Source organism: Dunckerocampus dactyliophorus, chromosome 3 (genome assembly GCF_027744805.1).
Source record: "Dunckerocampus dactyliophorus isolate RoL2022-P2 chromosome 3, RoL_Ddac_1.1, whole genome shotgun sequence".
NCBI classification, from domain to species: Eukaryota; Metazoa; Chordata; class Actinopteri; order Syngnathiformes; family Syngnathidae; genus Dunckerocampus; species Dunckerocampus dactyliophorus.
In genome coordinates, this window is record NC_072821.1 from 33684831 (window position 1) to 33702897 (window position 18067).

Sequence of the window (18067 nt, forward strand, 5' to 3'; positions counted from 1 at the left end):
TTAACTAGCAACATAATTACCATTTCCCCAAGAGCTGATAATGATAGGAAGGGGTGCTTGCATTCTTCAGTAAGCCTAAGAAAAGCATCAAACAAAGTCATTCTAAAGCACAGAAACATTTTAGGAGTCTACAATACAGCCTCTTGTTATTCAGTAATGTCAATAACAGAGTGGACATTTTTGTCTTCAATTCACAAACATTTCTTGGGGAAGATACGCCTCTACATGCATTATTTAAAAGGTATACATTGTTTAAAGTATATGCATATACATTATATCTCGAAATATAGGTGTTCAAGAATTTATGTCAAAACCCTCCACATGACTAAAGCCTAGGCCCTAGGTTCCCAAAGTGGGGTACACCAATTGTCATTGGGGGTACGTGAATAAAAATGAAAAACAATTACTGCCTAACACTCACAATTACGACCGCACCTGAATGTCTCATAGCACAGAGCGCACCGTCATAGCAGAAAGAAGGAAGGAGACACCGCATGAAGTTCTTCAATGCTCTGTGTGAGTTATATGAATAAGTAAATTGATCTGATGATTATGTCGTATATTAAAAGCGTTTAATCTTAAAGGTTTAATTTATATTGGTGTTCCAATCCCCGTGCTGTGAAAACCTGTCAAGGTGTGTGCGTGTCAGGATGAGAGAGTGGAGATTCCCCTGAAAATGAGGCTTATCACTGCTTATATGTATTTTTGTGCTTTGAATACTGCTTTATCATGTTTGGTACCAAATTAATATGGAGATTTAAATCATAGTGACTGCAAGTGGGAAAAAGTGAAGCTCAAGTTCAACCCATTCAAAGGGAAGGATCCCACCATCCGGATGAAATAAACAATATGTAGGACGAATACTTAGATACTTATTTATCTCCAAGAGAAATCCACATCTTACCTACAGTATTTATCAGTGCTCATGTAAAACTTTGATCAAATTTGACCATGCACAGTACAAATTTTTGAACAAGACTTACTTAAGACAAAATTAATTAACCAATTAATCAGGGGGTACATGGCTTCAAGTCAAATGTCTGAAGGGGTACGCAACTGTAAAAAGTTTGGGAACCACTGGCATAGGCCATAACCAGTCGTACGGGCTGTTATATTTTGTTTGTAATTATGTTCTACATTGTTCGTTTTTTTAAAGCAAACAATAAATTCGCAAAAAGTACACTCATAGTTCATGGCGCCAGCCTCATTTCCGAAAGTGACGCCATCGGAGTACTATCACTCAGGTGTGCAAGACAGAGGATGCTTACTGTGATTATAGCAAAGATTTTTCAAGGAGAAAAGAAGGAAGAAACATTTGGAGATGACGCTTGCAGAACATGGACCTAAGCCTTAAGACATGGAGATGAAGATTGGTCACCTTCAAAACATAGATTGGTAAATGTAAATTACTCTGGAGTTGCTTATCATTCAATTATTGTTCCAAATCGACTTCGAGGTGGGCATCCAGCTGTCTCTCGTTCTCTGCAATTGTTTCTTTCCATTGCTGTCTTAAACCTTCCCCTTTTGGAAAAGAAAACAAACTTACAGTATAACTCGGATACTTTGAACATCCAGCAGCATCACAACATTTTGGTGCGATTACTATTTTGATGAAAAATATACTGAACCAAGTCCACGATCTACATCGAGAAGCATTTATTTACTCTGCTGTAGCGCAGGGGTGTCACCCCGATGACGTCACTCCTGAAAATGAGGCTGCATTGCGAGAGCTAGTGAACTATAAATGTAATTTTTGTGAATTTACCGTTTGCTTTCAAAAATCGAACAATGTAGAACATAATTGTAAAGAATATATATCATAATTAAGCAAAGTTGACGAATCATGTCAGGGACCCTTTAATCTTTCTGTGAAGAGACTCGACTCGACAAGCAGTAATGTCTCGTTGTTCCTTCCACATTTCAGGGTGAGTACACAATATTTTTACATTTTAAACAACGGTAAATTCGAATTAAAAATGTTAGATAGCAACTTTACTTCAGCATTCCACCGTTGTTACTTAATTTAAAAGTTATATGGTCAATCAAACTGTTCTATTCCTTATACTATTTTTCAAAGCATCACTGCATTCACTGTAATAGAAAACTGTGCTGAAACATAAGCAAATGAACCCAAAGCAGGGCGTGTGTGTTTATGTGCTGTGTAAAGGCATGTAGGGCAACAAGCCTTAGGATGAATCTGTTCCATCCTTTTTCTATCTTTGCTAACCAACTGAGCCATGGCAAACCCAAATCATCCTCCACCACTACACACTCTCTCTCTCGCTATCTCTGTCTCACACACACAATCACACACACACAGGCACACACACACTCAAATTCCTTATGCCTGTAACGTGAATGATAAATCCCTGCACAGGCCGACCCTACTCTCTCCTGCCAAAATGATGCAGGAGTGTCCTAGCTCTGCTAGGCTGGGTGTCTGATGTGGAACAAGCTACCTGCCTAAACAGGTTACAAAATATTTCCTAAATGCTTGAGCAGGAGAGTGAAAATGGATTGCATTTCTGCACAAACGGTGCAGTAAGCATTGAAACAAAATCTTTTTTCATGTCAAAATTGTACGCACTTTAAAAATATAATACATTTCAAATAAAAATTAATAACATTAAGGGTCCATCTGCGCTAACCGCACATACAACTGCATTAGTGACATGTAGGACAGAACATACAGTACATGTGAATATGCATGGCTCATACAGTCTTGATCAGGATTTTGGCAGCCGATCACCAATTAGTGAGTTTAAATAACCAGTAACCGATCCCATCACGTGAGGGAGCAATTTAGATTTAAGTCCATTTAAAGAACTTGCTTATTATATTGTGTATACTTAAGCATTTTAATGAGTATCAACAAAAGCATTGTTCCCCATTGTTTAACAGATGCAAGAATAAAATTAGGGTTGACTGATTTGGGAAAATAATGTAAAGAGACTGGCGAGAAAATGTGCTGTTTTGTTACTCACTGGGTTATGTGACAGTTATGGGTCAGTCATGCTATTCATGTTGGTGTTTCTATAGTCAGAGGTCAGTCACCTTAAGCGTCATTTGGTTTTGCAGTGGCACGTGATTGGTGGAAAACGAGGAAGTGCGCACAGTGTTTGGCACACACATAGAGTCTACGGACCGTATAATATGCACTCCCCCATTTTTGTGTAGAACCCTATGAAATCCGTTTTTCCCAATTTTTTGTTTATTTCGTTTATCGTTTATTATTGTTTTTATTTTTATTTTTTTATTGTACCAGCATCGGGCGGGGTGCTTTTTAAGTTACTGAATAAAATGTCAATTAAATGTTAATTAAATGAAAAAAAACCCTTCCATTTATTGATGCAATACATCATTGACTCGTTGTGGCTGGTATTTCAGAAACAGATGTAGCTTGGCTAACTTTTCTAATAGGATGTCAAAATCCTCAACAAATTCAGCCACCAATGCAACTGTAATTGCATTATTAATGTTAGCTATGTTTTATGACACCCTTATTTTGTTTGTACAATTATTATTTTAGTCTTATTTTGAAGGCCAGAAGCGTGTTGTGTGTGTTGAGAATGTTCGTTGACGGTTAAGACGAGCTGGGTCCCGAAATAAACGCGCCTCTTGTCTTGATTTCACTCCAAACTTGCACAACGTCAGCGGTCATCCTAAAATGCTCGCTTGCATTAACAAGCGGTAAAGCACAACACTCCATAAGAGGAGAGCTTTTAAGTTTTTTCTCCAGGTTTTTCGCTTAGACGTGCAGTTTGTGTTTGTGAGAAGATTCCGCCACAATTAGTCGGTCTGCTCAAACATTCCTTCACCTCACGATGATTCCCGCATTTAACAGTATATTCCGTTTTAATTGGCCAATTCCGCGAACGAAATCCCAGGCACCTTCGCACTTTTGTATAGAGCAGAAAGTGTGGTCTGACTAAAGCCAGACAGATTGCAGATAGCTTGTGTTTTATCCTTCTTGTTCACTCCAAAGAAGTTCCAACCGCCGACATGTTTCAGTGAAGATCATATTAGAGGAAGGCCTAGCCAAAAGTTTGGAGAATTTCAGAACCACATCTGAGACAATTTCAAACCAGGATTATTCACAGTTCATCAAGTAAAGGTCATGTTTAGTCCTGTCCTAGCAATCAATTGTCACTGTCTAGTGTATGTACAAAAATAACATGAAACTAACTTCACGGTTAAGAACGTTGTACAGCAACCAGATCAGCCCGATCTTGTGAAGGAAGCCGATATTATCTGATCTTCAAAATACAGCGGATCGGCAGCCGATCCCATTCCTGAAGGTCGGATCAGGACATCCCTAGTGTTAAAGCAACTTTTGGGTCAGGTTTAAATGTATTTAATACAGTGGTTCTCAATTATTTCCTGTCCATTTTGTCACAACCCCCCCAGATTAAAAATACTATTGACAACCTGAAAATATTTATTTATTTATTTATCTGTACAAACCAGTGTATGAGTTGCTGGCACCAGCATCGTCTAAGCACAAATAAGGACACTAAGGGGCTATCCACAAGGAAACGTTTTCAGGTCAAAACAGCAAAGTATTTTATTGTTTCAGCCTCTCATCCACACAGGAAGGGCGTCCTGGGTGACCTGATAACGGCTTCCAGAGTAGGACAATGTGAAAATGCTGGCTCACCGTTTCCGTATGGACTCGCAACAATTTAAAAACAATGACGTCACCGCCCCTAGTCCCTCCTGCCTCTCATGCCCAACCCCCCAAATGAGAAACACTGATTGAATACAATCAAAGTGTGAAAAGTAACATCGTCTCATGTACTGGACCAAACCCAATCAGGATTCCAACCCAGCCTGACATTGTGGCTCAATTTATTGAAATATTGAAGTATTCTGAATGTGATTTAGGATGCTTTGAATGTGAAAAGAAAGTGACTAGTGCAGTGTTTATAAAAGAGCGAGAGTAGGGGAGAGGCAGACTTTAAGATCTCCCATGTGATCCGCACCCACCCAAATTTCTCACTTTCACCACTGCTCGCCCCGTCCTTGAGAAGGTATTCTGTTTTTCTTCTTTTTCGTCTCAGATCTATTAACTTGCCTCAATGTGTTTCTCCCCTCGCTTGTCACAAAACAGCTCATTTACTATGTGTTGTCGAGTCGGTTCAAAATCTTCATGCCAAGATGAAACTGTGAATCACGTATCCAGATAACATTATAGACAGAACACTGACTTCAGAAGGAGTTCAAAACAACAGATCAACAAGCAAGTAAGCTGGAGCCCTGCTGAACTAAATGGCCTCTGGCTGTTTTCAATATGGGGAAGAGACAACCACCTCATCCATAGCGACAGCTTACACCTGCCTACCTGGAGGCCCAGAAGACCGTCCAATCAAAGGTCTGTATGCAGAACTCCAAACTTGTACGTATTTGTAATGTAACTCAATGCCAAATCGTGTTTGCTTCTCACTATGTAAACAGTATGACATCATACCAGCAGGACACAGTGCAGATGACACATATGGCAAGAATGGAGGACATCCTTAATGTTCTTAAAACCAACTACACAGAAATGATGGATACCCTCAAGGTGTTATTTAAACACCATTTGCCATGACAAGTTGCCCTCTATAAATTCCGGTCTTACACAGTTTCTTTTTGTTTAAAATAAAGGCTGACGACCAAAGATGGCAAATAAACAGTAAACAATGTAACTGTATAAAACAACAGACATTCGCTGTTCAGTTTTCGCTTTATGACTGGATACATATGCTGTGATTCTCACCTTGAACCAAAACAACATTATGCTCTGTTCCTCCACGCAATTGGTGGTCTAATTACACTTCCCTCCTTCAGTGATGTAAATGGGGAAGTGTAATCATCAAAGCAAAGCAGAGACTGTTCTTGGCCCACTGTGCAACCCTAATTAATACCATCTCCTGCATTCAAATGTATTTTCCACTCTTTATATTTGTTTTTTCAAAACAGTAGCCTCAAGACTACATGGTTTAGTAATCATTTACTTCTACTTATCTACAACAGCAAGGTCAAACATAAAAGGCCAAAAGCACCTGTAAAAAAATCATTCTCTTAGAAGATGAAGGTTTTCATCTTGACCTAAGCGATACATGCGGGCGGAACCCTGTGACACACCAAATCATAGAAGAAGAAAGAACGCATGCTCATAAATCCGCCGTCTTCCACTTTTCAAAATTTACAAAAAGTGAAATTACTTCTGCGAGTCATTATGGAGTATAAGACAACAAAATATGAGGAGAATGTCGACTGGGGTGAGTCATGGCCGATATTATGTTGGTTCGTCATCAAAACTCACATCTAGTCACGTGATGCCGAGGCGACGAGTCTGTGACATCATCGTTTTCGTATTGCCTGTATACACAGCAACGACAAGCTGGCGTTCAGATATCCCCACTCTGAAAGCACTTTTCAAAAAATACCCTTTCAGGTCACTCAGAACGACGTTCCCGCATGGATGAGAGGCTGAAAAAAAGTTTCCGTGTGGATAGCCCGTATGCCTGGCCAAAAATATAGTGTTTGATGTCTGTGGAGGCACCTCGCAATCTTGTCTATGCTATTCGCTTGCTCTGCCGCAACGGGGTCTGTGCCATGTTTACAGGCCACTTTGTCCAGCTCGAGCGGGAGGGGAAGGAAATTGAGTTGGGATTTAATGTGCCCTCCATCCGACTCACAGCTGCAGATATCTGCTGGAGAACAATACGCCATAAAGAGCGGACGTCGTCCCATCGCAGATACAGTATTTGAGAAGTTGACAAAATTCCGCAATTTGGGTCGCCGCTTGGTGATGGTGGGTCCTGCAGCCACACCAGTTGAGAACCACTTCTCTAGACTCTTATTAATCTACTTGCTAATTTCCTGTTCATAGCTGGTTACTCTCTGCTGTAACACGGTTCCAGCTAGACTTCTGTTAAAGTGTACTAAGTGCTTATTTTTTTTATTTTCTGTACTTTAGGTTCAAGGACTCGGCTATGTTAGATTGTTTATATTAGGGATGCACGATATATTTTTTTACCCAAACAGATACCGATAACTTTGTGCTGCTCAAGACCGATACGGTATCAATAACTTTTTTATATCTGCTTTTTTAAATTCAGATTTAACAGTAGTTTGTGCACACCTAGAGGTAAGAAGGACTGGAACAAATTAGGATTTGACCAACTGTACCTGTTGATGTGTCCTAATCAAATATCATGACATTACTACTACCACATCACTACTATCAGGAGAACCAGAGTATAGAGCGGAAGGAGCCACCTGCTGTGGGCCAGCAAAGTGCACTACATTCGGACACATTCTCTGAGCAGCCGGTGTGCCGCTACGGAGGTCAGGGGAACCAGAGTATAGAGCGGGAGGAGCCAGCAAGGTGCACTGTCTTCGGGCACATGCTCCGAGCAGCCGGTATGGCGCCACGGAGGTCTCTGGCAAACCTTTTGCACTTTTCAAACTCCACGGTGCTGTCGTTTCAGGTGGCTGATAAGGTTTTTTGTGTGCTCAATGTTTTTTTTTCCCTTCATCACAGAGAATTTGTCACAACTGGCACGCTGAAATGTCTAACTCGGAAAGTGTGGAAAGTGAAGTGTTTGTTTACAAGTGAGCTCAGGGGAAGTTAGGACTGGCCCTTAACGTCACAGGCAGGAGAAAAAAGAAGCACTTGATTTACTCACCCGCACAGTACCTCATTGGAGTGTTTTTTTAATTATCAGTTATCTGAGCTATTTTTAATGTATCGGATTTATCGGTATGATGTCATAATTCCCGCATATAATAGTGCACCCCTAGTTTAGATGGACCATTCCTACTAAGAAGCAGTCATTTGACAGGACACTGTCATTGCTTCAAGCATCAACAAATTGGCATGTGAATGCTCAAAAGCATTACTAATCACGGTTTGAGAGTTTGGTGCAAATAAGCACTGCTTTTAATTGGCAACTGGATTGTGAAACTGGTTGCAATACATTTTTTCCCACCTAAAAAAATGGATGCTATATGTATGAATGGAAGCATGTTTGCTTGTTTGTTAATCAGGAAATTAAATGATGCATGACTACTCCAAGACATTCAAAAAACAGTATGTCAAACTTGAGATGTGTTTCAGAGGTCTGGAACAAGGCTGCAACCAGCAAGACCGTTCCTTCCTCCAACTCACCAAAGAGAAAGACCCCTCCTTCCTTTTCAGTGTTTCCTGTACATTCATTTAAGTGTGGTGGCCCGCTACAAATAGATTTGGCGCTACCTGTTCACCCTCGCTCGTAAACACATTATAATTCACCTGGTCTGCAGGAGGGATTGGTGCCCCTCCCCCACCTCATTTTTGTTTGCGACAAGAAAAAAAAGGCAAAAAAAAGTGACAGCAGTAATTCTAAACACATTTGTTTTGTTTTTCATGGTTTTTACCTCACTTTTTGCAAATATGTCATGGCCACTTATGCAAATTTGACCATTACATCATTTCCTGGTACTCCTGCCAAAAATAGATAGCAGTCCTGTGGGAAACACTGCTTTCCTGTCCTCACATCACACCACACTGTTAGTTAGGAGGTGCATCTAGACACACAGGAGCTTACGGTCATGCTACCTGGTCAGCACAGAATGTTGGACATTGAGAGATGAAGCACGCACGGACCGATTTGATTCTGAGATGATTTCTGGAAGTGACAATGCAAGAAGGAGTAGCCAGGAATTGAGTAAGGGTATGTCTGTCCGACTGGGTGTAGCCTTGGATGCCTGCTTTATGTCACTTTATTGCCTTGGTGCTGTCTGCTAACCATGCAGTGACATCTGGGCCGAGGTCAACTGTGTTGGCAAAGAAGACATGCCGGGGGATAAGAAAATTACAAACACAGCCTCCTTAAGACGAACATAGATTAGATTTCTGTATTTACTTCTTTTTTTTTTCCCCCTACTATTCATTGGGAGGGGGTGCTCCCCCGTAGGTGAGGTTAATATTTTCTATATAGTACCAGTCTATACAGTAGTACCCGCTTATCTCCACTCCCCTCAGACTGAAAGTAATTATTCTTGCACATTTACAGTACTTGGGACGTTCGCCAAGGACATGAGAACCAGCGATAGTAAAGGATTTTGTTGTTGAGTTGCTCAGGTTACTCACACGTTACCATTGACAGCCTACTTTGTGCGGTAGCTATTGTCTCATCAATGTAACGTTACCGACACCTAGTGACCAGTGCAGAATATTATTAATGTAATGACGCTGTTTGAGGTTAAGGAGAAACTCATGATGCACTTCAGTTGCTTTATTAAGAAGCAGACGCAGTGAACATTCACACAGGAGCTGCTGTCAGCCAAGACTCACGCCAGTCGCTCACACGCGCCACACTGCTAACGCTCAACTAAATAAGTCTAACTGCATATAATTGATGAATGAAAGGGATAAATAAACATTGAAGGATACTTTTACCTTCATTGAAGACGTAATTCTTGACGGGAGTGAAAAAAGGAAGGTGGTGGTGGTTGATCTCGCTGCCACATCATGTCTTTGGGAAAAGTCACGTCCCAAAGAGTGTAAATGTGGCATACATTTTTGACGTTAACCCAAAGACACGCTAACCAAGGTTCCACAGTAATACGAGCGAGACTTGATGAGTTAGTCCACATAGACGGGTTGTTGATATAAGCAGGATCAACTTAATAGGTTTCCACTGTACCTTGCCCTTTTATTAAACAAACTAAATAGCATTATTTTTGTTGATCTTACTTAAATGATGGCATGTTATTTTGGTTATTACGAGTTTAAAAGTGTTCTTATTTATTATCAGTATTTGTACTCGGGGGTTTTCTCATAAAATGTGACATTTATCATATATAACTGGTGAGCAGCGATCCAATTGTAGCCATCAAAGTACCTACTGTACATTTCAGAACGAGCTGCCAATAAACACAGACAAACACAACAGCAAAAGAGATAACACTAATGGCATAAAACACCTTTGACGTATTACAAACAGCAAGCTGTTTACAATCGGAAGTTCTACGACTAGGCGTAAGTGTACAGCACAACGTCACCGCAATACAGTTGACAGAGCTGGTTTCGTCTAACTGGAACAACCGACCAAGCCTGAATATCACCACCTCTGTTAGACAAACACAGCACATTCCTCGCTTGTCAACGTGGTGAAAAAAAAAACATAAGTCCGCACACGGCCGGGGACTATTGAACACACACGCCCGTCTAAATATGCAGCCGTAATAAGAGGATTGACCCACTTAAAAATACACTCCACCATCTATGTTTACAAAACACTTCCTCTAACTGAACTAATGTAAAATGTAAAACATTGCAGCCGTGCCATGCAAGTGTGACATCATGCTGCCAAACTGTGGTTACTCATACATGTAGAAAATACACCTATACCTGTATAGAAGGATGGGTGGGCCTCACGTGACAATTCCCAACCACAGTGTCGTGGCACAATAGTGTGGCGTGGGAAATGAGCCAACTGGTCACTTAATTGGTCCAAAAATGACCATAAATAATGCTCGTCCACTGGATTATTTCCGTATACCGTCTATACTTTTTGTGTGCCGTATGACTTTTCGAAAGCAAAAATTCAAAAATGCTCAAATAATAATTGGGAAATGTATTTCTTTTAATGGGACAACACGTGCCAAAGCAAAAGTCCCTCAATTTCCTATTTGAGATCAATCAAATAAATGGATTTCACTGTTATTCCTTTTACTTGCTATACTGTAGTATGTACAGCAGTAGTGTCCCATGTGTGGCCTGGGGGCTATTTCCAGTTTGCAGCTCATTTTTTATTGGCCCCCGGGACATTCTAAAAAAACAATGACCATAAATAAGGGGTATGTAAGGTAAAAAAGTTGAACAGTTGATGCTAATAACTAAAGGTGCCACGAGACAAGACGATGCACAGCTTGGGTCTACGAGAACAAGACGACACAAGATTTTAACATTACTTTTGAGAAAAGTACAACGAAACAATATATGTGACAATATATTGTATTCTATGGAACAAACGCTCCAAGGTGCTGAAACCAATGCACAGAGTGAACTCTCTTCCTGCCTGTTTGGAGGCAGGAGATGAGGAAAACAGACACCCATGCACATGGCAACATATTGAGGCTGGCAAAATTATCAAGTTCATTTTCATTTATTGTGTGATTCATTAATTTATTTATTATTGACTTGTGCCCGGGAAACCGTTTTTCTCAGAATGAGAAATCTTGTCACGTTTTAATCTTGCGAGATCTTGTGACACGAGATCTTGTGACACCCCTACTAATAACACAAAGCTGACATGCAGGCAGTTTTGTTCTTGAAATACATAAGTATTGATAATAAATAATGTACATAAGAGGCTGCAATTTTTTTTTTACTTTACTTTTATTTAAAATTTTAGTTTGTACGATATTGTCTGTAAACATGGCAGCACATATCAGCATAGCAATTAATTATCACTCTGTCTAACGTCTTAGCATGCTGAATTGGTTTTAGCTTTTTTTAAATACTCAAAAATAAAATACCCGGAATGCTTTAATGTTTTTAGTATGCGGGTCCTCTGTGGAAAAGGTTACACCCATAGAGGATATACGGTGGCAAAAATCATCACCAAAAATGACTTAATATAGCCGACTATCAATATACCCAAAATATTTGCATCTTCAAGACTGACTGTTTGCATCAATAATGCTGTAATGCAGTATGATGTCAGGGACACTTGCAATCAACAGGTTGTATTAAGGGATGCCACATGGCCACAGCAGGCTGATATTATCAGTCAGCACTGGCATCTTATCAAATGGACCAGATAGTAAAAGTCACACTCACAGATCTTGTCTGGTAAGAAGATGCATTACAAAGTGTAGGTTTCAGAATAACCTTGAGCTACAAACACCACCGTGCCCTGTGCCTGGTCTCACTACAGGCACCTAGCAAACTTATACTGCAAGGCTAATATGGAATTACGGTAAAAACAGTGGAAAAGCCACCAACACTTGACCTTCTTTCTTAAGCATGTACACACCTTATTTGACGCTTTGGAGGACATTTTCCTGTCCTGTTAATACTTCCGAAGTGACAGCTTCAACGTCCCCGCTGCCTTTGTTTTGATGGTGACTTGGCCGAGTGTGCTATTCCAGTTTAATTGTCGCCCAGCTGCCGCCACGCCGGGCCGCTGTGTTATTTGACTTTATCCAGGAAACATGGCACGAAAAGTCCAAAGTTCATTATCTTATCTTCGGTGCCTGGAGTATTAATAACGGCAGTCCAATCAGATATCCAGACATAGAAAACACAAAGCTCAGAAAAAAACCAAAAAAAAAGCCACACACACGACTGAGATCGCTTTGTGTGAATGATTTAGTAGCTATCGTCCACTCCGGGATGAAAAGTTGGGAAGAGAAGGCATCATGACGACGGCTCACAGCAATGGCAGGCGGGGTAAACCTCTCCCTACTCTCTCCGCTCTCTGTGGAGGCTATGTGGACCGTACCACTGCACAAGCATCGGGGAGCACTGAATCAAAAACAACGAGGACACTGCGCATTAACAAGACAAAGGCAACAAAGACTTATGTAGCATATATTTCCCTACTTAAGTCTGATATCTATTTGCATTTGTGATGTGAAGAGATTTTTATTTTGTACATTTTAAGCATTTTAAGGACGTCAACACCCCCTGTTACCTCGCGGGACACATAGTCCGGCGATACAACGAAGAGAAACGACGCCGCTGTCCCTGCTGATGCTGGATGCTCTGCATGGGCGATACTGTAAATGTGGGTATCGATCCGATACCAAGTAAATACAGGGACAGTATTACTGAATGATTTTGTGATTTTGCCTATAATTTGTGATTATAATCGGAAGAAAACACAGGCCAAATATTTTAGGAAAAAACAAAAAAAATCAACAACAATCCAAGTATGCCTCACACACTTATTGAACACATTTCAAGTATAAAATGTATAGGTCCTCACTTCAGTAGCTAAATAAACTCTCGGTGTGGTGCTTTCAAGGACCGCGAAACAAAGTCAGAAACCTCAAAGCTTGAGGAAAAAAGAACAGTAAAGCATAAAGGCATAAACATGTTAAAATTATGAGCTCACTATCATGTGTTTATACATTTTTACTGACCTATGGTTGAACAAGATGTGCTTTCTGAGAGAAAAAAAATGGCCTAGTTTAGGTGGGGGGGGGAAGTATTATTTTGGACCATATTTTTTGCACCCTGCCTTGTCCTCAACTTACAGAGTCAACAATGTAAGAATATGAACGAACCAAAAAAAATCGATTTAATCACGCTAGTATCGATCCAACACGGCTACTGCCTTTGATATCGACACCATTGTTATTTGTATCGACCCATCCACCCCTACTGGACGCTTACTTTCTATGCAGTGATCTTAGTGAGGTGTTGTTACACAAGCGTCTTGCATTTGAAGGATGCAGCAAAGAAAAAAACAGCTACTTGACCCTCAAAAAAGGAATGTAAAACCGCAGAAAAGGGCGTGTAAGACCTGTAATGTTGTATTCATCGAGCTAGATCATCATCTCTAGTGTTTATTGTGAGCCAGTGCAGCTTGTGTACTAAAGGAACAAGCAGCTAATTCCTCACATAAAAAGAGAAAAATTGGCAGGAGTGTTTGCGAGCTGATAAGTCACCGTCACAGGAGACCACAAAAGCCATTCAGTAAAGTTCCTGCGACTTCCTAAACCTGACCCCACCCCACAGGATACAACAACCTCAGCTTGCATTGTTTCACCAATTACTCCTGTTTTAGCAAACAATTACACATTAAAAAAGCAGGAAAATCAGAAATGACAGTGTGCAAAATGACACGTGACCATGATTTGTAATTACCGGCGGTTACTGCATTAACATACAGTCACACCCTGATTTTTACCAAACAAAACTCAGCAATCACACTGTAGGCAATTGTCCAGTGTAATGTTCACCAGGTCAAGTAGTTCCAAGATATAGAACTACCATTAGGAAAACATAGATGAACATAAGATTTCCATGGGCCCCCAAATGGTAATGTCTTATAAAAAAAGATTATTGATTTTTTTTCCCTTTGATTTAAAGTACATATTATTGTTTTAGTCTTAATTAACGTACGTAAAAGTACATTAAAATGTGTAACCTATTATGATTGTTTCTGAGAAGCTGAGAAGAGGAAAGGGCGAGAGGAAAACGAAACAGATTTGAACAAAACTACCGAAGGTGTCAACCTTTTTCACAGTCACAACAAATGACGACAGTGCTGTCAGTGTCGGCCGCGGAGGATGCAGTAGTGCTAGAGATGAAGCTGAATCTGAGCGTTTCATCACAAAGATGTGGGTGTTAAAGTGCTAAACCGTATTAAATGTTGCTTAATGTTCTTATTGATAACAGTTGAATAAAACTTTGGAGGGCACCAATAACTGGGTTTGCCTCGGGCCCCTAAATGACTAAATACACCCCTGGTTATATCATCTTACGGTATATTAGAGAACTCAGACTACCTCTCACTAAGAAATGTAGTTCTCCATTCAGTCATTGATCATTGACTGTCCTGATTCTTCATTGCTATCAATCTGGTGAGAAAGGATCAAAGACCATCCAAGAAAAGGGCGTCTCCAAGAAGACGGTCCAGAAGAAGTCTGCCACAGTGAATACACACGTCTCCACACTACCGAAGAACCTCATTGACTTTGAATGGGACTTCATATACAGCAGGTCTGTGAGCTCTCACGTCTCTCACGTGAGATGGCCAACTTCGGAGGGTTGCAATGTTATTGTACTGTCCTGAGTTATTTTGGAGGGTTTTGCTTGTTTTTATTTTAGAGTGGCAACACTGGCATTAAGCCAGGAAAAGGAACACTATGGTGGTACGGTGACTACCACAAAGAGATTTACATCACTACTTATTACAGATAAAAACGTATTCCTAGCTGTCATTAAATGTGATTAATCATGAGTTAACTGTGGACAAACTGTGATTAATCATGATTAAATAGTATAATCAATATGTACGACATACGACATATAATGTAAGAATTTTACTTTGTTGCCATTGCAACCAGGAGACACTGTTTGGTTGTTTTTATTTTGCTGCTCAGAAGCTCTTTGGCTTGTTTATCTAAGTCATCTGACATTTTATTTAAAGGGGTCTTAATAGCCTGATTTAGTTCATATTTTGTTGCCGTCGCAGCAGCAGCCGCAGCCGCAGCTGCCGCCCCCACCATAAACATATTGCTGTGAAAAGCTGCTTACATAACACGTATAATGCTTCGCAGCCTTGTCGCTATCATGGAATAGTGTTTAGAATACAATATGTTAACAAGACATGACTTACTCTACTTACTCTAACTTTGACGTAATGGTCGTTCTTGTCTTTTTTTCCCTATATGCCGGCCGGTTCTATTCTGCCGCAGGAATAGCTTTCTCTTTCAAAATGCATTATACCGTACTTTCAAGCCACATGCTTCTCGTAAAGGTGTTCCTTCATCAGTGAAATGAATACTGCAAAAAAAAACAAAAAAACTTGAGGTGGGCTTCCATCTGTCTCTTGTTCTCTGCAGTTACTTCATCCATTTTTGTCTTAAACCATCCTCTTTTGGAAAAGAAAACAAACTTACCGTATCACCCGGATGCTATGAACATCCAGCAGCATGACTACTATTTTGGCATGACTACTATTTTGATGAAAAATATACCAAACACGGTCGACGAGCTGAAGTGCCTCAAGAAGCGTTTGTTTACTCGGCTTTCGCTGATGTCACTTCCGGAAATGACGCTTTGCTGCGACGAGTGGCTGCGGCCATGAACTATAAATGTAATATTTGCAAATTTACCTTTCGCTTTCAAAAAACCAACAATGTACAACATAATCACAAACAATAGATAACATATTTAAGCAGTTTATCAATCATGTCAGGGACCCTTTAAGTACTTTTCTGTAGCTCACAGAACAACTTTATTTTGATTGCAATGAGAATTGAGATTTTATACATTCTAAAGTGACTGTATTACGCCCGTCTGCAGTAAACATTGAGTAAATACTGAGAAAGGAACCCCAGGATGTTGCTGTAAGCTAAAATGATTACTGAAATACACTGCGTTTCATTGGTCAGCAGTATGGAAACCGCAAAATTACATACAGCGTGTTGCTGGTGTCTCTGCTGCCCGCACATGACCGTTATTTTACAGAGAAATTCTTTACAGTGCACATGTAAAGTGAGCTTTTCTGATGATCATTTCCTTTCTCTCCTTTCCCAAATCGGAGAGAGCAGTGTAGGTGGTCTGGAGGTTAATTCCCACCAGACATAATCCTACAAGGGTAAAATACCGCCAGTCAGAGAAGGAGACTTGACCTCAGAAAGGCCAGGTGACACCAAAAAGGACACCCATTTCCACAAAGTCATGCTCTTAAGCTGAACACCATGATGATACATACTAGTATTGATGCGAGTCGCTCGCTCCTTCTGAAGCTCCTCAAGCGCCTGTCGGGATCAAGCAGCGCGGACAGCAGGATGTTTAACATGATGACCTACTGTGGGGAAGCTAATATGAAATATAAAGGGGGAAAAATCCTTTAAAATGACTTCAGCCTTCCTCTGCTTCTGGCCGCTCGCTCTCATCCACACCTGTGTTTGTGCCTCAGATGTTCTGACCAAGAGGAACAGGACATTAATGACATTCCACTGGGATCAAAGTGATCTTGGTCTCATATGCTTGCATCCCTTGCTATTATATATTTCGCTCTCTCTCTCTCTCTGTCTCTCTGTTTGTACACACAAAAGCACAGCAACGCAACTCATTTTGTTGGCTTCAAAGCTCAGGTGCAGTCATGGACGAGCAGGCACGTGGAAATCAGGCGACCGTGCAGGCCTACATCACAGGGTTCACTCGGCAGTGAACAGGCTAACAGCCTTCTGCTTCTGCGCATAGAAGCGAGTGTAAGCTCAACGCAAAACCCTTGTTTGGAGTTAAAGCTCCAAGGCAGATGTTGTTTCATTATCTCCATCTGTCTTGGGTTTGGTGTCTGAGAGAGAGAGTGTGTGATCCCTCCATGTGCCCTGTTGACTCAAGCCGTCCCGCAGGTCCAGCAGAGGTTTTTATTTCTTCACTCTAATGGAAACCTTCTGGAGACTACAGGAGGTTTCTATCAGTCTTTCAGAGTACCGCTGAGCAGATAAACTCTGGCTATACTAACAGCACATCAAAAGGATTCTAACCATCAACTTCTAGGGTAACTATTGTGATTTTTAGCCTTATTTCATGTGTAAGGACTTGTGTGCAACTGGCACGTCTCTGCTTAGGATGGTGACGGTAGATTAGTATCGCATTGCAGGATTAGCAGGCTCCTCTCAATTTCACATCTTTCCTTCCAGGTCAATATTGGTAGGGCTTTTGGGGAAATTCAGACAGTGAACACAAACACGGTTTGATTCCCAACCACTGTGCCGCGGGAGACCAACAGATTATCGTCCGATTTCACTTGTTTGGTCATTTATTGATTACAAATAATGTATTTGTTCGTCTGTCTATGCCAGCCATGTTTGGTGACAGGCATAACAATTCAATGTTCTTCCACCAGATGGTAGAGCTAGGGCGAGCAAACTGCGGCCCGCGGGCCACATGAGGCCCGCCAGGCGCCTTAATCCGGCCTACCGAGCATTTCCAAATTCTTTTCCTTTCAACCTTTTACATGGAAACTGTAGCCGGCAACATGAGTCACTCACTGAAGTGACTCGGGTACTGGATTCACTCGAGTCAGCCGTCACAAAAAAAACAAAAAACAAGTTGTGCCTGTGAGTCAGTGAAACTCGAGTCTTCGTCAACTCGGGTGTAAAAAATAGACACTATATGGGCGTCTCAATTACTTCACAATTGGTGGTCTCGGGACGTGTAACACATGCTGTATATAAAAATCCAAGTGGCACCTGCAGTCCAGTACTTCCACACTTCCACAAATACACACTGATAAAACAGACTTAGAGGTTTTGTAAAGTATGTCAAAGTGGCTTTAATGGAAACACTATGGGTTTGATAATCTCTTGTAATTAGCCATTTTTATTGAATTTTGAATTT

General features: G+C 40.8%; 1 protein-coding gene across 12 annotated transcripts in view; it reads right to left on the reverse strand.

Annotated features, from left to right (window-relative positions):
• The window catches only part of tjp1a (tight junction protein 1a), a 155590-nt gene that overhangs the window by 62262 nt on the left and 75261 nt on the right, over window positions 1-18067 (reverse strand). The window contains exon 1 of one of the 12 annotated variants that reach the window (XM_054771573.1): window positions 12015-12445. The exons of the other annotated variants lie outside the window; for them this stretch is intronic. Coding sequence (XP_054627548.1) covers window positions 12015-12038 — 24 coding nt within the window. The 5' untranslated portion in view covers window positions 12039-12445. Of the gene's footprint in view, window positions 1-12014; window positions 12446-18067 lie in introns of those variants that run through there. 12 annotated transcript variants of the gene reach the window in all.